The sequence below is a fragment of the Varanus komodoensis genome, unplaced genomic scaffold (genome assembly GCF_004798865.1).
Source record: "Varanus komodoensis strain SLA01 unplaced genomic scaffold, ASM479886v1 scaffold10, whole genome shotgun sequence".
Classification (NCBI taxonomy): domain Eukaryota; kingdom Metazoa; phylum Chordata; class Lepidosauria; order Squamata; family Varanidae; genus Varanus; species Varanus komodoensis.
This window is the reverse complement of record NW_025335269.1, coordinates 20,167,208-20,189,660: the sequence shown is the minus strand read 5'-3', so window position 1 is coordinate 20,189,660 and position 22,453 is coordinate 20,167,208. Positions and strand designations below refer to the sequence as shown.

The window sequence follows — 22,453 nt, the reverse complement described above, 5'->3', positions numbered from 1 at the left end:
ACTGTTGCTTCTTGACCCGCATATAGGTTTCTCAAGAGACAAATAAGATGGTCTGGTACTCCCATCTCTTTAAGAACTTGCCACAATTTGTTGTGATCCACACAATCAAAGGCTTTAGCATAGTCAATAAAGCAGAAGTAGATGTTTTTCTGGAACTCCCTAGCTTTCTTCATGATCCAGTATATGTTGGCAATTTGATCTCTAGTTCCTCTCCCTCTTCAAAATCCTGCCTGTACTTCTGGTAGTTCTTGGTCCACATACTGCTGGAGCCTAGCTTGTAGGATTTTGAGCATAACTTTGCTAGCATGTGAACTGAGTGCAATGGTGTGGGAGTTTGAACATTCTTTGGCATTGCCCTTCTTTGGGATCGGAATGTAAACTGACCTTTTCCAATCCTGCGGCCACTGTTGAGTTTTCCAGATTTGCTGCAATTTGCTCAATATGCTACATATTGAGTGTAGCACTTTTACTGCATCATCTTTTAAGATTTTGAATAGCTCAGCTGGAATACTGTCACCTCCACTAGCTTTGTTGTTGCTCAGACTTCCTAAGACCCATTTGACTTCACATTCCAGGATGTCTGGCTTGAGGGCAGTGAACACCCCATCTTGGTTATCAGGGACATTAAGCTCTTTCTTGTACAGTTCCTCTGTGTAATCTTGCCACCTCTTCTTAATTTCTTCTGCCTCTGTTAGGTCCCTGCGATTTTGGTCTTTTATCATACCCATCTTTGCATGAAACGTTCCCTTCATATCTCCAATTTTCTTCAAGAGATCTCTGGTCCTCCCTATTCTATTGTTTTCTTCTATTTCTTTGCACTGTTCATTTAATAAAGCATTCTTATCTCTTCTAGCTATTCTCTGGAATTCTGCATTCAATTGGGTGTATCTTTCCCTTTCTCCCTTGCCTTTCGCTTCCCTTCTTTCCTCAGCTATTTGTAAAGCCTCCTCATAGAGCCATTTTGCTTTATTGCATTTCTTTTTCTTCGGGATGGTTTTAGTTGCTTCCTCTTGTACAATGTTGCAAAACTCCATCCATAGTTCTTCAGGCACTCTGTCTATCAGATCTAATTCCTTAAATCTATTTGTCACCTCTCCTTTGCCATTTGTTAGCTTCTCTCTATCATCTCTTTAGAAACACAGAGTAAGACTGGGATGCCACAGGAACATTTGCTGCCTGGAAAGCATCCTCTTAAAAGCTTGTGCATGCTCTGTAATTTCTGTTGAATATACTTACTGTGTAAGTGTTGTGCATGTCTATGTGAATGCAAGTCCAGGGCATGTTCTTTCTGGCAGTGCACATTAAAGCCTAGCAAAAGATCCTCAACCCCTTTGCAGGCAATCTGGCTGGCAAGCACCTTTTGAGGCACATTGCTCCCTGAGATCACTTGACATAACAACTGACAAAGGTAATAATTCCCAGTCACATTTCAGGTGATGCCAAAGGTTTTCTCTGCATGCTTCTCTTGTGTTGTCCCAGAAGAGGCTCCTTAATTGTGCAGATGGGCATGTTGAAACAAAGCTATTTTTTCAGGCATTGGACTCAGCTAGTCCTTGTGTTCAGCTCATGCTAGACTTGCTCCTTGTCCATTGCACTTGGAAATGCTACCAAACTAGGCTCAGACTCAGAATCAAAATTTAGAAGTCTAGAAAGCTCTCAAAGAGATCTGAGTTTTACAGTCCTCAATTCTTCTCTATTTCAGATTTAAAAAGAGTAGAAGAATTTCCCCCCTGCCCATCAATAACCCTACCCTCACTCACAAAAAGGGATACTTCCCCTCTCCCAAGCATGCCCCTCCTTTTTTAAACAAAATATTATAATCTCTAATGGCTATGGAGAGTCAAAAGAGTCAAATGTAGCTTGCAAACGTGCTAATTTTGTCTTCAGTGTAACAGAGCACTGTGGACCCATTTGTTGATGAATTTCCAGAATTTTTTTTAAATTCCCACTGAGGCCCATGGGGGCAGAGGCTAAAATGTCTCCCCCCTCCATATCTCTTGCTCACAGCTGTGCTTTTTATGATTTACAGCAGTGCAGAAATGGCAGTAACGACAAGCAGAAAAGGAAAAAAAATCCCTTTGCTCACTCCCCCTTGATGTTCATTCTGTCTCATTAGCTAACAACATGCTGGGTGCACAATATGCCATTTTAGAAAACTGATACTTTAAAACATGGTCCTGGAGAAGAGCTTTGCAAATACCCTGGATTGACAGAAAGATGAACAATTGAGTCCTATATCTAATCAAACCAAAACTTTCCTTGGAAGCAGAAGTGAGAAACCTGAGGCTGTTGTACTTCTGGCAGATCATGGGAAGGCAAGACTCACTAGGGAAGACAACAATGCTAGGGAAAGTTGAAGGCAGAAGAGGCAGAAGTAGGAGAAGACGAAGAAGACCACCAACTATGGGATGAATTGTCTTTATAGACAGTCGCAGCCTTGAGTTTACAAGAGCTGGGCAGGGCTGTGGAGGACAGGACATTTTGGAGGGCATTCATTCATAGGGCTGCCATACGTCAGAGATGGTGGCATGTAACAAGATAGAAAATGCATCTCTTGCAGCCTTTATGACATATAAAAACTTTTACATTAACTTTCAACTTTTTCCTGAATTACATATTCCATGGTAACCAAGGCTCTGGATTCTTGCATGGATATGCAGATGCTGTAATGTGCATAATACAGTACTCCAAAAAAGAAAAAAAGCAATGAAATGACAGCAATAGTGTACCAAATTGATCAATTTTCTTAGATTTAATATTATAAAAACTTGTTAGAACTTCATTGATCAAAAATTTGAACATTATCAATTCTTGAAAACTAATTCGAACTGGTGTTTTGTACCAAAATTTTTCACATTTCAAAATCTGTTCAAATGTTATAAAAAATTAGTTTTATTTTAATGTTTAAATTGTTTTATTTCAATGCTTTAGTTGATTCATTTAAATTTTAAAATCTTTGCTCTATGAAATCTTTAATTTTAATTTAAAGGTGTAGAAATATATAAACTGGATACACTGTTAGGGGTCATATTGCTGGCTTACCTTTTAAATTATTTAGGGTGTCACCTTCTAACCTGCCTCATATATCCAAGAAAAGAAAAGAAAAGAAAAGAAAAGAAAAGAAAAGAAAAGAGATGGTTTTTCTTGCCTTTTCCTGTGAACGAGGCACAGTATGAACTGGAATTGGTTGCCAGTAGATTGCACTGTTCCAGCTCTGGCTGCCTGTCGGAGGGTACATACCAGCCAGATTTACTTGAGCACTCATAATGGTTCGATCATAATCTGTACTTCGGACATAAATCTAAAACAGAAAAAGGAAAATTAGTGAACTGGGTGGTGTTGTCATTTTGATCCTACAGTTTTCTTTGGCATAACAGAAGACACAAAGGCTGAGCTCAAGGCAAGATATGAATTCAGCCTTTTTAAGCCATAAAGTGTACCAAAGCCTTCCACCAAATAATCCAGGTAAATACTAGTAAACAAGCCAGAATTTGGGGGTTTTGTTCTCCACAATTAACCATAGTTTTACATTACATATGAATGGAAAACGCTGGTTAACAATCCTAAACATGCCAGGAATGAAATCCAGGTTTATATCCCAGTTTGATGCTGGCTTATGAATCCTGGTTTGTTTGACAGCATCTTACCCTAGATACCAATTATGTTTAAGTCTAGGGTAGCTATGCTTTATTGTGGCTTCCTAGTTGGAAAGACTTGTTGGATACATTTCAGTTGAACAAATCTGTTCAAATCTACACAGCTGAGCTTTTTAGACAAAGACCACATTGCCTTGGATATAGCTGTATCATTACATTTACAATGCAAAGAAAAAGCATAGTGGTGAAGTTTTGACATCTCTGATGGATGCTTTGAGAACCTCATATAAACGAAGGTATACGGTCAATATGTTTTTCCCCAATCCAAAGAGCATGAGAATGCTCACCTGTTACCACCTGTTTGACTCTAATATCATCTTTCTGTAGAAGCTACTGCTTGGTGCACAGAAAAACATGTTACTTGTTACTTGCCTCTTTTCGTTTGTACTCAGAACTTAAGAAGTTGCTATATCTCAGTTTGATTGATTGCCCAAGCCTGAATTGCTGCTGCATTCCAATCTGTGGGAGCAATGATATAGATCTTTATATATATTTGCTGCAACTGGGATCAACCACTGCTCAAAGGGCAAATACATTGTATATCCTGTGATAACAGTGTTGATTGTAAACATCATGGAATCATAAAGTAGCAGAGCCCAGAACTTTGCCCAATCAGTTGTATCACACAAAGTCTTTATATAGCATTAAAATCCAAACTTTTGCCTGGATATCCATAATTAGTTGAAAAGCACACAAACCTGGACCAATTGCTCTTGTAAATCATGGGTGTTTTTGAGACCACTATAACCCTGACTTCATTGTCACAGCTGGGTTCACACAATGGTCAAGTTCAGATATAAGAGAAAACCACCATGGAAACCACTGCAATATGCTCTGCTATGTTGTCTGGACTCTGTCAGAGACGTACTGCATGATATGTTTGGTTTCTATGTAACCACAGAGAAAAACAGTGGTTTGTTCTATGGTTTCCCTGTTTCACCATGGATTGTTTGATTGTGTGAATGCAGAAGCATGGTTTCCATGCTGCTACCAGAAAATCTAGTGGAAAGAGTGGCCTCTGCTGGATGAGATGCTGTTGCCTGCATTCCCTGCTGTCCTTATCTGCCTAGCAACTGATATATTAGCTCCAGCCATGCTCTGATTGACCACTGTGGACTCCCTCTTGTCTCTACCTTCTCTGCTTCCTTCCAGATGTCCATCTGTGGCTTTGGAAAGTCACTGGCAGCAGAGAAGTGCACCATGCCATCTTCAGCAGCAATATTGGAGACAACTGCATTTGACCTTGCTATCTGGTTGCTGTAGTTCGCACAAATACTCCCCCTGAGCCTTTCTGCCATTTTTTTCTGGAAGAAGCATTTCTGCCCTCTCTGCTAAGTTCCCCCTGCATGAGAGGAACACATGGATTATGCACATAGCATTGCCAATAGGGCTAGTGTCCCACAAAGTTCATGTCCTCCACTCTACCTTCTACCGCTCTTCTGCTCCTATCTTGTCCCTGGCATTCCTGGGACTTTCAACAAGCCCTGATGTCACCTCCCCCACAACCACTGAGTCCACCCTGGTTGAGGAGTTTATCAGAAGCTGTGGATGGAATAGTTTTTCCTCTTTGCCAGCCTCTGCACTTTTTAAAAAGAAAGTTTGTCACCCTTGCATGTAGCAGTGGCATTCCTATGCATCATCAGATCCTTCCAACAATACTCAGGGAACTGGAGCATCATGGTGTAGTGTCCTTCCAGGGGCTCATTGTTAAGGGGGAAAGATTTGTTGCAGCAAAACAGAAGAAAGAAAAAGCCATTTCGCCAGTGCCACCATTAAACCCCCACTCCAACATTTAGTTAAATCTCCCACCTTTGTTACACCATTTTATCACACCTTTCTTATCCTTACCTACCATGATTATTGCTCCCAATAATCTGTGGATTCACTGTTCCTGTTTATATCTGGCCAAATCTGCAGTAATAATTTGGTACCATCAGTTGCCAGTGCCAAGAGGCCCTGATGCTTCACAAGAGACATTATGTTTTAGAATACTGCACAAATTATTTGTCTTTAGCCCCATACTGCACAAGCATCTCCTCTGCCTCTTTCTTTTATTTTTCCTCCTCTTAGTTCCATATTGGATGCATCCTTTGCTCTGTTAGGGGACAGGCAACCACTTTGTATGACACCATGACCATAGTGGTCATCAAGAGTGTAATTAGCAATGTGTAAGCATGTGATCTGCTGGTGGGAGCAAATCAAATCCTTCCTGTCTATGGCAGCTTATGTACACTGTTAAAATGAAGCCAAGGATGCTCCTCTGTCTAGTTTTTAGGTATGCCGGTTTTACAGATCATGTATGCTGCTGATATCTCATGGTATTAAAAAGCAGCATCAGGAATGGAGGCATCTTTGAATTTGCACTTGCTATTGAGTCAGATATTACCAGCGATACAATGCATGTTTGGACATGAGGCATTTATTGTGCTCCTAATCACTATACCTACTTTTGGTTTCGTTGCAGCATTGACCTAAGCTCTCCACAAAGAACTCTTTCTTTCCTGCTTTTCTGTTACATGGCCTCTAGATGGAGCTGTACTATGGTGAAATAATGCCTATGCACCAGGTGACAGAGTGCAGCTTTTCTCATTGCAATTTAGAAATTCATTTCCCCCGTTTTTCCCTAATAAAGTGCTCTAAAATCCAGAAGTGAAACTGGAGGAACATGACATCATCTAAACAGCCCATAACAACTGTGAGTGAGGATTACATGCATACAATAATTATCTTGTGTAGAAAAGCCCTTAATGTCAGAGGTGGAGAACTGTGTCCCTCCAAGGTTCTGGTTGGTGAATCCAACTCCCATCAATTCTAATCAACATGCTCCACGACACAAATGATGACAGCAATTATTTAAGACAGGAGGAAATATACAAACTGAAACCTGGTGAGTGCATGGTACAGCTTGATGCAAGGATGCTATCTTGAGTTGGCTATAGCAAAACCATTATGCATAGGAATAGAACCTGAAATAATCACAATATTTTTATAACATATTTTCTTTCATTTCTAAGATTAGCTATCAAACCTTAGTGAGCTGTCCATATCCCTGTGGCCACACATCTTCACTGACTGGATTAGTGGGAAAAGATGAAACAGGGGATCTGTCTCCATGTCGGTAAACCTAGTAAAATGGGTTGAAGACTGTATTAGCTTTCATTGGAATATGCATTAGAATATGTATTTTATTCTATGTATAGTAGTAATGTATAGTACTTTATAAATTACCAGTGTATAGTAATTTGTCTGAATTAAACTTTAGTTACTTCTAGACCAGGGTGGATCTTCATCTAATCTCATTTTGCTAAGCTCTCATCATGGTGCTACTATAGCCACATCCCACATTCCTTACTGTTAACACACATTGCGAGATTCATTGTGGGATATTCACAGTTTTCACATGTCACATATATTTTCTCTAGTGCTATTAGTGGGTGTTGCTAGCTGGGCTGATGACTTGCTGTTTGTCATTATTTAAGAATGCGTCAGGGTTAGGGTTGGAAAGAAGATGTGTGCGAGGACATGGCCATTTCAAGTTCCCTTGTTTTTTCTGTATGTTTGCTTTTAGCTCAGTTTGCTATACGTATGTGCAAAGGAATGAACATGGGGGAATGGGACTACAGCTTCTCTTGACACAAAATCATGGAGAAGGAGAAAGGGTACTGCTCAGTCTGTCTTTTCAAGCCAATGACAGCATCACCCCACTTCCCTCCACCCCAAGGACAGGTAAGTAGAGTTCCTCACCATGCAGAGTTTCCCATGAGTTACTTCCATTGAAGTCAATGGGATCCAGTTATGTGTAAGGCAATTTAAGAGGCTGTTTTATTTCTGAGTGGGCATGTTTTTCAACTGGTTGCTTCCTGAGCAAGAGGGAAGGCATGAAAAAAGAGGAGGGAGCATTTGCTACTCAGAGTGAGAGGTCTAGGGTGTAGCGAGGGAGGCAGGAAAGCAGTCAAAGGATTGCTGAGTCACTTCCCTGTTTTGCATAGCCTAAGCCCACTTGGGGCATTTATTCTCTCCCCTGCCCCATCAGGAAAGCAGGGGCAGTGCCAGGTGTGCAAGCAGCACAGTTGAAGTGCAAGAAGGGGAAATGATGGAATAAAGCTGCTCATAAAAATTCTGAAATAAAAGCAAAGGGGCAATGAAAAAGATGAAAACTAGCAGCATTTGGTGCCTTCAGACAATATAGGACTCAATAAAAGCTTGGTGTAGATCCGGCCTAGGAGTATCCCAGCCTCCTAGAGTGGACTCCTATGTCTTCTCAGAAATATGTCCCATTGACTTCCACTGGACCTACTCCCAGGTAAGCATGTATAGGCTTGCAGCCTCAGACTATCGCAGGGGCTTCCAGATGGTGTTGGATGCAATTCTCCTCATCTTTCTCCATTGGTTACAATGGCTGGGTCACAGCTCAGTATAGACTGAGGAACCCAGATAAAGTTCCAGATAAAACTGCCAAATCCTGCCCATAAAATGTCTGACTGATGACAGCCCAAGACAAGACAAACCTGGCATGTCCCTCACAGGACTACCGTGGACCATAATGCTTTCTTAGTGTCACTTGGTCACAGCCTCCCATATGACGCTGCATTTTTATTTAAATTATAATAATGATCTCCAAAATTGCATATATGCATATAAATTAGCACATGCATGGTTATGCAAACTGTGTCTTCTCTCCCCCCCCCCTCCATATCCCCACACAATATATATGCTCTTTTTTGGTGATTCATAACAGCCAAGGAACAATAATCATGATGACAGAAAACAAGCTTAAAACAAATCAGCAGGAAAAGCAGCAACAAAAGCCATATTAAAGCAATGCGCAGAAGAGGTCTAAAAGGACTGGGCAAAGATAAAGGTTTCACAGAGTACAGATCTTCATACAGTGCAGTGTTTGACATTGGAATGCTGGAACAAATTATGGAGTTTCATGATTCAGCACATTTTCATTCAGATTCAATCAGCCAGAAATATCAGGATCTGGGAAAGTGACATCGTTACTCAAGGGAGAAAAACAACAGCCAGCTATTGCTGAATGCATCTGAGTCTCATATTAACATGTCATTTTTCCTACCTGCAGATGCAAAAGATACTGACCAAAAAATAAGCCCTGCTATTACAGATGTTTCAGAAGTGACAATCTACATATATATTTCCCTATAAAAAGATGATCTGTACATACAAACAACAGAAAATGTGATGTGGTTTTTGCACAGAATGTCACAATTATAAAATATAGGGTTTGTTATGAGCATTTATTAACGCCATCATACAGCTCTGTAAATTCAATATCTGCTTCAAGATAATCAGTAATCCATGTTACAAAGAGCAATTAACAGCTTCATCTTTAAAGCCACCAGACTTCTATCAGATGAAAGGAATTTCTTGTAGCAAAAGTACAGTGCCATTAATCATACTGTTCTACAAACAGTAGAGGAAATTTACTATGGCTTGGTGGTGGATGAGACACACAAATGTTTAGCATTGGGGTGTAATTAAATATAGGCGGAGAGCAATCTACAGTAAGTTATGCAAACAGATTGTATTGAAATGAACGAGGTTCAAGGGGTTTGTAGTTCAAGCATTATCACTGTTATCATTAGAACTCAGAAGTCCCACAGTTTTCAGTGTGGAACTGCTGGGTGTTGTGGCCATCAGATGCAATACAAAACAATGAAAACAAAGGAGCCTCATTCAGCAACTGCTGATTGGGTTAAGAACCCAAGTCTCAAAAGCGTTCTTTAGGTTCCTTTACTAAACATTAAAGATAAATACTCTGATGTGGGAAGGGCCAATTTGCATGTGGAAAGTTGCTTCTGCATGAGACTGCTCCTGGATCAGGAAGTGTTCATGCAAATCAGAAGTCTCCATGCAAACCAGATGCAGGATCTGCCTTTCTTAAGAGGAAGGTTTCTCTCATAGAAGTTCCCTCCATGTGAATTCCAGGAATTCACCTTCTCCTCAGCACTACAGCTCACCCATTTAACAGTGGCTCTTAACACTGGTTCACCAATAATACTCAAACATGGTTTATTTAACCCATGGTTTGTTGTACTACCCAGGTGGTTGTTCAGTCCCTGGATAATGTGTCGCCCTTCTCCTTTACCCACAATGTCTCTGTATCCCAAATGAATTTGCAGCAATGTAGTACTGGTATATAGAGCAGCTGTTATTTGGAAGTTATTTTCTCTAACTGCTTGCCTCTGTAGCCAGGCAAAACATCCCATGGTTTTGGTATTGCATGTAACGGAAACCCATAATTTGAACCATCCAGAGTTCATAACCTAAGAACAAACCAAGAATTCTCTTTCTGGGTTGATTGTGCTAAACAAACTATAGTTTACTAACACAGCTGTATTTGTCTACCTTGATACCCCCAGTTCAACAACCTGTGGGTTAAATAAACCATGAGTTGTCATCATGTGAACCAGTAGCATTTTCAGGGGGTTGAAGGTCTGCCATGGGAAGGAGATGGCAGGAAAATCAACTTCCACCAGTGCAGTTAGCCCACTGTAAATTTGGATCCAGCCCTTCCACTGCTATCTGCACTTGATGTGACCTCTTAACGGTGCTTTCATTCAGACTATGTGGTATGTGTAGAATTGTGATTTCCATTCACACCACACCTTCCATCCCAACTCATCTCCAGGCACAGAACTATAGTACATCATTGTGCACAACTGTCTGGGCTGTGGCCAATCTGTTTTGTGACAACAAAGTAGGTATATATATTTTGAATACAAGACTTTGAATACATGAACAAGCAACTTCATCAAATGTTAAGCAGGCACTTTCTTTAGAAAAATAACCAGAATCCTATCATATCCTAAGAACTGCAAATCACAACTCAGTTCTGCACAAGTGGTTCATCAGTTTCCCCACTGTGAGGTTGTTCCTGAGTCTTTAGGTGTAGGGTGTCATGCAAAAATTAAACAATGGTAGATTTCCCAGTGTCTTTCCCTCTCCCTACCAAGAAAGGCATCCCCTTCAAATTTCTGTATGTCAGGCTACTTCTTTTTACACACTTATTTCTAAAGATGGTTTAAAAATTTCCTTCCTGAATCAAATGTTTAAAAAATCAACACCCAGATATACCTAACGTACATAAAATAGGAAACAAAATCTATGGCACAGACAACCAAATCAGTATTGTCCATGCAAATAAAGCAAAATTAAAAATTAAGGTGTGTTGAATACTTTTCATAGGCAAAGTAATCTACAAAGGTACATCAGGAATGGAAATTACAGGGAATAATAATAATAATAATAATAATAATAATAATAATAATAATAGCATATTTTGTCTTTTTCAAGGAATTATCTCCCATTGTTTTGCAAGAAGACAGAACAGGAAATGGAAACGAATCTTTTCAGTCTCACGAAATGTACAAGGTTCGCTTACTCACAGGAGCAGGTTACAGAAAGAAGAATTTCTGATCTAAACAGCAAAGGTCATGTCAGCTGTGAAAAGAAACTTCATACTTACTGTAACCACGAACTTCAGCTCCCTTGCTGTGGCACTCTGGAGAAGCAGACTAAAGAGGAAACTAAGGAAGTAGAAGCCCAAACGACTGAAACAGCACACTAGATACTTTCCTGACATGTCCATCCTGACAGCAGGATGAAAAAGCTTTTTAGTGACAATTACCCAAGAGGAAAAAGCTGTGCTTTATAAAGAGCAAACAAAGGGGTGGAGACTCTTGCCGTATACTTCATCTTGAAGTTTTATTTGATCATCTTGGCTACAGCTCTATTTCTCTGTCATTGAATTATGTGCAGAGAAGTGGTAGATGATTACACTCGCCACTCAGCAGAGGCTGTGCCCATGTTTTCCCCTCTCTCTCTCTAAAACTGTCAGCCAGCATCAGGCATTAGTGGAACACTGCAGTGAAGAGGACATAAGGCTTATACCATCTGCTATGAGTGGGTACTATTCTGTTCAATTGAGGCTTAGTGGGTGACCTCTGGTTTGGGTAAGCAACCCATTGGAATGGACTGTTATCATAAAACAAACACAGATCATCACCAACTGCCTGACCACATACTAGATCTTCTCCTGACCACCAAGATTCCTTTCTGAGGACATTCTAGCCTGAGGACTCTATGCTTTTGCTTCTGTACTCCACAATCTGTCCATAGATTGGTTACCTCTAAAGTCTCCTTCTGAGTCACTAGTGAATGGAAGGTCATCCTGAGACCCATTTAACACCCCAGAAATGGGATTTTGTCAGTGAGGCAATAAAATCACAATGGTGCCAGCCAGCTGTTCTCTAGATATTTTAGATTACAGTTCCAGGATTCCTGATCATTAGTGATACAGGCTGCAGCTGATGGAAGCTGAAGTCTACACCATCCGGAGGTCACCAGTTTGGGGACTGTTCAAGGAAATAAGAAGGAGCCATTGATGATTAGCATAGCTTTCTAGTTCTGTGCCTGTGCTCTATCCTAACAAGAGATATGTGACTCCTTGGACAAATTGACTTTGGAGAAAGGTGTCTGGGAGGGTTCCAGCTTGAGTTTTTCAACTCCTGACCACCAGCCTCAGTTCTTATATCAAGAACCTGGTCCAATTGTTCAACTGACAGCACAGATGGCTTACCCTTCATTGTTACTGAGATCAAAGCTGATACCAAGACAATTCAGGTACATTCAGCCTTTTCTTTTGAGATCCCTAAGACTGACTTTTAAGGAAAGAGTATATGAGGAAGTTTGAACTCCCAAGCCTTCCAATTTCTCTAGTATTGGAAAAGCATTTTGTTGGCATTTGGCCTAAGGGAGAGAAAGAAGAACACAAAACCTTATGACAATCTCTTGGACTAATAGGAGTTCATCTTTGTTGTTTCCCTTGTGTTGAATGATAGATTATATATTTCTGAGGGGGTAAGGAATTATCCTCTTAAATTTTGTAAAGCAGCAAACATAATGATGGTAGTGCATCAATCAAGCCTTCACAAGTATTATGTGGGTGTATGTCTATGACAGATTTTTTTTAAAAAAATCTATCTAAATTAAATCCTCTTGCACTTTTATGCTACCATTTGCTCAGCTATCTTTTGTAGCATCTCTCAATTATACAATGGCACCCTAATGTAAGGAAACCATTGAAAAAGTTGCAAGAAGAGGGATTCAATCCGTGTGGTCCCCCCCTCCTTGCTTTCCTTCCTGTGTTAATTAAGAAGGAATGCATCCTCTCTCTTCTTGATGAGGGTAATAGCACACCCAAGGCTGAAGGTTGGTGATTGTGGGGCCAAAAAAAAAAAAAAAGGCAAAGAGACTGAACTCAAATTGTAAGTTATTCAACACAAACAAAGAATCCCATGGTCATTTCAAGTACTTAGGAGCACAGAATTGAGAGTTAGATGCTGCATTGGCTACAGGTGTTGGGTTGGATTCAGACTTAAACACTGAGAAAACCTGCTGACATCAATAGGATGGCTAACATAAGTCCCACTGATTTCAGTATGTCTACCCAGGGGTCTTGACCTCAGGCCCCTTGGACAAGGCTGGTCCATCTGGGGTCACAATCTGGCCCCAAAAGTTCCATCAGATGGGCCCATTCTCTTTTGTTGGTCTCAATGCATGGCTGGTGTTGGTAGTAGAGCCACCTGGGCACAGGTTCCAGATCTTCTGAGAAGTGCCCTAGAAGTGTGGAGATACGCCTGTTGCCATAAGCTGCTTTTATGTAAGGCTGCTTTCCCTCTCTGAACTCAGTAGCCTTGCAGTGACTAGGAGACTTTAGGACTTATTCCATTAGCAAATTAATAGCAAGTGCAGCATGAATGCACCAGTTTCTTAAACTAGAGGAGGGGCTGACATATTTCCTTTCATGGTCTACTTATTATTTCCATTAAGTCCAGAAACCAAGAATAATGGCCTCACTGCCACCTGACTTTCTCTGAGTGTTCCTCTGCATAGACCTGTCCAGGCAATTGCTACTGGGCAGCTATACTTATGCCCTTCATCTCTGTAGGCATGGAAGCCCTGGCAAGAGGAAGAGCAGTATATCCGCTACTCAGCATATCCTTCCTCACTGGCCTTCCTCATCTGTTGTCTCCTCAAAGCTGGCCCAGGCCCCTCACGTTGGGAGACTTTAGAAGTAGGGTTGCTTGTGAAAAGGGTTTGACTGGGTAGCAGTGTCTTGATCTGGAGCGAGGTAATACGTGAGCATATGGCTTGCCCTGACCCACTGACTTGCTTGAGAGTGCCTGCAGCACTTTGGCTCTGCTATCATCTTTCTGGGGGGTCCCTGTTTTTGCATGATTCATGAGATGAAATGCTGGCAGCACATGGGCTCCCTTGGTTTCAGGGGTTAGCCCTAGGCTAGAAAAAGGTAACGTGTGTAAAAAAAGATAAGAGAGTCTTGTTCTTTTGGGTTCAAAAGCTGCAAGGCCTTGTGGTAGCATCAAGGCTTCCACATTCACAGACAGATAAGTTTCATGGACCCAAATCTACAATACAGAAAGTTTTTTGAATGATGTTGCTTCTCATGGGAAAAAATGGCATTCCTGAAACAAATACATTCCTATATCTTCCCTTCCCAGTCTTTCATATTCACTTTGCAATTAAATTGTAAAAGTTTAAAGGGTTTACATAGCTCTTTGCTGGTTCCAGGTACCATGTGGGCCTGGTGGAACAACTCACAGTTCTGGTGTTGCATGTAATGGCAATCTATGATTTAAACAACCCAGAATTCAGAACCCAGGAACAAGCCGTAGATTCTCTTTCTGGACTAATTGTGGTTAACAAACCAACCAGTGGGTTAAATAAACCATGGGTTGTCATATTTTGTGAACCAGTAGCATTTCCAGGGGCTTGCAGTGGACAAGGAACTCAACTTCCACCAGTGCAGATGGCCCAGTGTAAATCCGGATCCAGCTCTTGTACTGCAATGTGCGCAAGACGTGATCTTTTAGATGGTGCTTTCATTCATGGAAACACAGAGAAAAGGCAAGTCAGAAGAAGCCTCTGGGGCCATCTAGTCTGACTCCTGGCTTCAGCTGGCTCTACTCATGTAATCCCCAACATGTAGTTGTCCAGTGGTTCCTTGAGCACCCTCACTGATTGGTGTTCAGACTTTGTGGCATGTGTAGAATTGTGATTTCTACAATTGTGAATTGTAAAAACGTTTTAATAAATAAATAAATAAATAAATTTCCATCCACACTGCATTTTCCCCATCCTGACTCATCTCCAAGCACAGCCATGCACCATTGTGCACAAGAATCTCTGTCTCTATTTTGATTTGTGAATGTAAGACTTCTTGCACAGCAACAACCAATTTAATCAGATGCCAAGCAGGCAGTTTCTTGAGTGAAACAACCAAGATCTCTATTGAGATATCATATTTGGACAAGCTATATTGGAGGAAAGCCAAAGTTAACAAAGTGAAATGAACTAAAATTAAGGAGAATATCCAGATTGGTAATGGCTGGCGTGCAGAGCAGAAATAATAATGAAAACATTTGCCACAGTATTAAGCATACTTAAAAAGGAGTAGAAAATTGGGTGAAATGACAAGCAGGCACTTTCTCTAATAAGAATATCAAAATCACATTTCTTAATAAAATCCTGAGTATCACTAATTTAATGTATTGCTAATTTTTAAATTCTGAATAGTTTTGCCATTTTTCCCTTGCAATTGCTCCTGAGTCTTTAACTGCTAGCTGCCATGCAGAAAGTAAACAATAGAAGATTTTCCAATCACTTTTTGTCTCGGTGCCAAATCAACTGATAGTCAGGTGATAAAATGCACACAGTACAGTAATTAAAACAAACCAACCAACAAAAAAAGGCAAAATGACCAACAGTAATGCATCCAGTTTATATATTATATAGATATTGATATAAAAGATGAGATTAAACAAACCTTAATATTTATTAATGCAGCTTGATTTTTAATTTATTAGTGTCATTTTGTGGAACACAAAAGCTGGTTCTGAGGCTGACTTTTGCAATATTGGAAAATAGTCTTTTAAAAGGGACAGCTCACAATCATGGCTGTCAGGAAGTCGTGACTCATTCTTCTTGCATATTCTCCTGGGATACTACACAGAAGAAGAGAGCACCCATTAAGAGCCTGATCTCTCGGGCCCATAGTGGGTATTTCACAATTCAAGCCAACCATGTGGGTAAATTGCCATGCTGGGTGCTCTTATGTGTGCACCTGTAATTATCCTATCCTATCCAAACCCTATGTCCAAGTTTTGTGCAGTTGTGTGCCAATGATTCCACCAAACCACTACCAAAAGTGTGAAAATGAAACATCCTTAGCTGGGACCTTGTGAATACTAACAATTCCACATTCTCATGACCTGTTCAAACATTATGATATTTCGTGTTATAAATCCTGAGTTTTGTGCCAACACCAGCTGTCTACTGATACATCAAATGGGCTTTGTAGTTCACATAGACCAACCCTACCCCAAAAAACCCCCAAAACCATTCTCATAGCCCTTCCAAGCTTATGCCAATTTCTTACAGTAGTTCTGTGCCATAAATCCCATCTGCTATAGAAGCAGATAGAAGTATGATAGAAGTATGAAAACAACATGCTCTTAAGCTTTATGGTGCCACACATGAATGTGTACTCATACATCAAATTTCTGAACAAAACAGTCCAGAGATCAGAACATTTTCTTATAATAAGCTGCTTCAACAACTTGATAATCCCAGCTGCCCTCTCCTGCACTTTTTCCAACTGTGCAATATTATTTTCAGGTGCAGTGACCAGAACTGCTCACAGTATTCCAAGTATGGCCACACCATCAATTTGTATAATGGTATTATGCTATTAGTAGTTTAATTTTAAATTCAATTCCTAAATATTCCTAACATAGAATCTGACTTTTTCACAGTGGGTGCTCCCTGGCTTGACATTTTCATTGAGATGATTGCCCCACTTCTGAGATCTCTTTCTTGAGTCACTGCTACTCAGATTTCATCAGCATATATGCAAAGTTGGGGGTTTTTTTTACTCCAAGTTGCATAATTATATATTTGCTAACATCAATTTGCATTTGACATTTTGATGTCAGTTCTCCCAGTTTGCAGAAATCTTTGTGGAGTTCTGCACAATTTGTTTTTGTCTTAAATGACTAGATAATTTGGTGTTCCCACAAACTTGGCCATCTCATTGCTTGATCCTAATTCCAGATCATCTAATAAACAAGTTCAAAAGCATTGATTCCAGTACAGATGGCTGTGGGACTCCACTGGTAGAAGTGAGTATTTACTGTATTTCTGCATCCTGTCCAGTTATTGATCCATAAGAAGACCTCTTCTTTCATTCATTCCATAACTGCTAAGTTTGCTCAGGAATCTTGGGTAAAGTCCAGATTAACAGTGTCTACTAGTTTACCTCCATCCACATATGTACTGAGACTGTTAAAGAACTCTGTACAAGTTTGCTCAAGCCATCTGATTCTTTTTCACTAGGGCTTGTCCTTCTATATGCTTATTAATTTTATATATAATAATGCTTTCAAACAAGTTACCTGAAACAGATATTATGCTTATCTACCTGTAAATAAACCACATTTGATGCATCACCCACCAATTGTTATACATCTGGTATGTACCTAAATGACACCTAAGGGCATGTCACTTTCATACTTTGATGGCAGCACAAACCTTGGGATTTGTGGCATAAAACATTCACATATGTTTGGTGGAAATACTAGTTTGAGGGCAGGGGTTGTAGTTCACATAGCCAAAACAAATGGCCCCAAATAATTTCAAATATCAACACGTCACATGTTGTCCAGTCAAGGAGGATAACAGTACAGCATGGAATCATGATCTCACAGAATGAGTGTATGGCACTCATTGGAAGATGAACGTTAGAGGGATCTGCTGATGCAGCAACCACCACAACCAGCATACCACTGATCACATCAAGCTCTTTACAGAACATTGAACACAGCAATCACGGAAATTATCAGCAATTACGTGGGTTAACCATGTACCCTTGTACAGCAAGGAACCATGCATGCAAAGGCCTCTCTGCACGTATTCTTACGGAAGTCTTCCCCAACCTCATCTCCACCAGATGTTTAAGGCCAAAACTCTCAGCCTTCTCAACCAACAGGTTCAGATCAGCGGCTAGAGTATTTAGGAATGCCTATATTGGGAGGAATTTGATTTATCATGTGTATTGTTGTCTCTCCAATTGTTGATTTATACCACAAATTCAAGCCTGTGTATATGAATTTCAGCTATGTGGTTTCAAACTGCACTACTATTGCTACTAATAATATTGTAAGCACATTATTTTATTATTACCTCCAAAATAAATAAAAATAAAGAGGGATAGATGAAACAGTGATTCTCAAGCTTGTCAAACTTCTCTGAAATGCAGTGTTGTTTCTCCTCATTCCCATGTTATTTTTTAATTTGTTATTTGGCTCATTTGATCAGGCAAATAAATATGCACTTCAAATGGGGGAAATGTGCATTTCTGTGTATATTTTTCAGAAGTGCACACTTTACTCTCACTGGATAAAACAAAACATTTTGCATTTTTGATAAAGCATGATGAAACTTTTCACAATTTTTTTTTCTTTAAAAAATTCTACTGCTTGCCCCTGCATTTGGGATTGTGAGCATATTATTTTTGGATGATTTATGGACATAAACAAGATTCTTGTTCATTTCTAAAATAAATAGATAAGATTCTTTTGGAGAATAAATTGTGTAGCTATCATTTTCAAAGTTCTGAATTTCATCTTCTATGTAGGACTCAAACTTCTTGTCTTTCAACTATATTACACTAATTTAATGTATGCAATGTTTATTGTCAATAGGTTTTAAGTTTCCACAGAATACTTAGGTTTTACTATTCAGCCAGTGTATCTCAATTGCATGCTCTCTGGTTTGCAGAACCTGGGAAGGGAAGGGAAGGAAGGGAAGTGAATGGAAAGGGAAAAAGTTGGGTTATCATATTTTGAGGATGTTTCTTAGGACAGGTAAGAGTGAAATATACAGGCCTTGCTGGCACTATCATTGTAGAACCCAGGACTAAACTGAATGTGCTGGTAATCATGCATTGTTTAGGTATGTGCAAAGGTTTCCTCATGCCAATGTGAAAGCATGTGGCTGCAATTTAGATTGGGGCCTTGGCCACATGAGCGGGGAAGTTAAACCTTCTTCAGGTTTTCCATGAGAAAAGTTTAACTCCTGTTAGAGATCTGTCTGCAGAACACCAAGTGTGGTTTTGTGCTGTAAAATACACAATAATGATTATTTTTTTAAAAAAATGAATAGGCTTTGTGGCAGTTGGTTCATAAGTATGGGTTGTTCATAATAGGGATGTTTGTAACTTGTGCACTCACAGTACTGCAGAATAGATTAGCATTTTTCTCTTCTCTTGGAGTAGCCTTTGACATATTTTCCAGAATAGCTTTTACAAGGAGACCTTAAGAAAGGTAGAAAAGTCTGTTAATAGTGCTAAACAAGAATGTTACAGGATGGTTAAAGCTGTGTTCCTTACAGACATTTACCTGAGAGCGAGCCTGATTGACCTCAATGAGCCTTAGTTCTGAGTACACTTGTATAGGACTGCATCAAAAGTGCTGTTAAAGCTTAAGTAGTTAGGCATCAGTGCTGAATTTTTCACACAGGATAGCGCAGAAATGAGAGGGGGAAAATCAGTTTAAGATAGCAATGAATGGCAATAATATCCTATAATCCTATTTCCAGTAATGACATATCCATCTCACCAGTATTAAGCAGATTTAAGTTCCTTTGCTTAAGCAGATTATTAATTTTCTTAAGAAGCAATCCAATAGCTTTTGAACATTGTTTGGGGTGCCATAGGATAGTTCAGAGTCCCAACTGCAACCTCTGAAAAACACTCTGATGTTGGAGAAAGGAATTCAACCTTGTAGTGTTATGTAGCATTGGGAAAAAACCCCCACATAGATCAGTCAAGTAACGATGCATGAGAGTTTCATTTCTGTGGCCAAATATTATGCAAATATCTTGCTTCAAATCCTGTAAGTGAGCAGAAGTGTTTTTTCAAGAAATGTATATAAAATCTTAAATTCATGATCTATGAAAAAATTGAAAAATCATTTTAAAAAATCCATCCTTTGAAATTGTATTTTTTCCCCAAAATAAATATTTTTATGCTTTAGTCAATGGAGAAAAGTGAGCACTTTTGAAAAATACCTATAGCAATATACACTTTTCCCATTCAATATGTGTACTTTTCTCATTGTTCAACACAGGTCAGAAGCTAAAATGGTAGTGAGTTTAAATGAGCTTCAGTGTAATTTTTAAAGAATTTAGGAAATCTTGAAAAATCATTATGTCATAATTTTTGAAAGGAAATATTTCAACATATCTTAAGCCAGAAGCAGCTTTTTCAGGAAGTACATGCTGTTTCTATCTCACCACTATCCTGGTCCATTACCTTGTATGGTTGAATTTTGCCCTGGTATTCATTCAATGACATTGATTCTTTCAAAAGTTCCTTGTAGAACAAACAGCCAAAATGTGGAAAATGTAGTTTCAGAAACAAAAATAGTAAAATAGATTGTAACAGGCTGTTGTGGGATTTCATAATTCACTGCTGAGGCTTTTATGTAGCAATTATCCTCATGTTGATATCCTTCACTGTGATGCTGTATCTGCTTTGCATCAGTATAATAATCTGTAGGGACTGATGCATTTGTTTGGAGTCACATGACTGAGTGACCCTGCTGGTTGGAAGTAGGCTTTGGTCTGGTGAATGCTAGGGTTCGGGGGAAGCCTACGGATGTTACAAATGAATGTTTCTGCAGACAAAGATCATTTCCCCCCTCCCCCGCTTTTTTTTGTTTAGCTGCAAAGTTGTGTCCAACCCATCACGACCCAATGGACAACATTCCTCCAGGCTCTCCTGTCCTCCACCATCACTCGGAGTATACCCAAGCCCGCACTCACCGTCTCAGTGATCCCATCTAGTCACCTCAACCTCTGCTGTCCCCTTCTCCCTTTGCCTTCAATCATTCCCAGCATTAGGGCCTTCTCCAGTGAGTCCTTCCTTCTCATCAGGTGGCCAGAGCATTCGACCTTCATCTTCAGTATCTGACTTTCTAAAGAACAGTCAGGGTTGATTTCCTTTAAGATTGTCTGATCTGAATTCTTTACAATCCAAGGGACTCTCAGGAGTCTTCTCCAGCACCATAATTCAAAGGGGTCAATACTTTGGCACTCAGTTTTCCTTTTGATCCAACTCTCACAGCCATATAGTACAACTGGAAAAACCATAGCTTTGACTATACAAACTTTTGTCAGCAGGGTGATGTCTCTGCTTTTTAGTATGCTGTCTAGATTTGCTATATCTTTCCTCCCAAAGAGCATGAATCTTTTAATTTCTTGGCTGCAGTCGCTGTCTGTGATGATCTTCGAGCCCAAAAAAATAAAATCTGTCACTACCTCCACTTCTTCCCCATCTATTTGGCAGGAAGTGATAGGACCAGATGCCATGATCTTAGTTTTCTTAATGTTGAGTTTCAAGCTGATTTTTGCACTCTCTTCTTTGACCCACATCAAGAGGCCCTTTAGTTCCTCTTCACTTTCTGCCATCAAGAGTGGTATTGTCTGCATATCTGAAGTTATTGATATTTCTTCTGGCAATTTAATTCCTACTTGTGATTCATCTAGCCCAGCCTTTTGCATGCTATACTCTTCATATAAGTTAAAAAGGCAGGAGGACAATATACAGCCTTGCTGTACTCCTTTCCCAATTTGGAATCAATCAGTTGTTCCATATCTAGTTCTAAATGTTGCTTCTTGACCTGCATACAGGTTTCTCAAGAGACAAATAAGATTTTCTGGTACTCCCATCTCTTTAAGAACTTGCCACAGTTTGTTGTGTTCCACACAATCAAAGGCTTTAGCATAGTCAATGAAGCAGATGTTTTTCTGGAACTCCCTAGCTTTCTCCGTGATCCAGCATATGTTGGCAGTTTGATCTCTAGTTCCTCTCCCTCTTCTAAACCCTGCCTGTACTTCCGGTAGTTCTTGGTCCACATACTGCTGGAGCCTAGCTTGTAGGATTTTGAGCATAGCTTTGCTAGCATGTGAAATGAATGCAATGGTGCGGTAGTTTGAACATTCTTTGGCATTGCCCTTCTTTGGGATTGGAATGTAAACTGACCTTTTCCAATCCTGTGGCCACTGTTGAGTTTTCCAAATTTGCTGGCATATTGAGAGTAGCACTTTAACCACATTGTCTTTTAGGATCTTGAATAGCTCAGCTGGAATACAGTGGCCTCCACTAGCTTTGTTGTTGCTAAGACTGCCTAAGGCCCATTTGACGTCATAGTCCAGGATGTCTGGCATGAGGTCAACAACCGCACCATCATGGTTATCAGGGACATTAAGATCTTTCTTGTACAGTTCTTCCATGTACTCTTGCCACCTCTTCTTAATCTCTTCTGCATCTGTTAAGTCCCTGCCATTTTTGTCCTTTTTCATGGCCATCTTTGCATGAAATGTTCCCTTCATATCCAATATTCTTGAAGAGCTCTCTAGTCTTCCCCTTTCTATTGCACTTTCCACTATTTCTTTGCACAGTTCATTTAAGAAGGTCTTCTTATCTCTTCTAGCTGTTCTCTGGAATTCTGCATTAAGTTGGGTGCATCTTTCCCTTTCGCTTCCCTTCTTTCCTCAGCTATTTGTAAAGCCTCCTCATAGAGCCATTTTGCTTTCTTGCATTTCTTTTTCTTTGGGATTTAGTTTTAGTTGCTACTTCCTGTACAATGTTGCAAACTTCTGTCTGTAGTACTTCAGGCACTCTGTCTATCAGA

The 22,453-nt window shown here is 39.9% G+C and overlaps 1 protein-coding gene across 1 annotated transcript in view; it reads right to left on the bottom strand.

Moving 5' to 3' along the window:
• The window catches only part of LOC123017676 (lysosomal acid phosphatase-like), a 25,642-nt gene extending 13,781 nt beyond the window's left edge, over window positions 1-11,861 (bottom strand). Inside the window, exons 1-4 of the mRNA XM_044419166.1 lie at window positions 11,832-11,861; window positions 6,685-6,780; window positions 4,029-4,115; window positions 3,149-3,301 (exon numbers count right to left, since the gene is read on the bottom strand). Coding sequence (XP_044275101.1) covers window positions 3,149-3,301; window positions 4,029-4,115; window positions 6,685-6,780; window positions 11,832-11,861 — 366 coding nt within the window. The remainder of the gene's footprint in view (window positions 1-3,148; window positions 3,302-4,028; window positions 4,116-6,684; window positions 6,781-11,831) is intronic.
• Window positions 11,862-22,453: the final 10,592 nt, after the last annotated feature.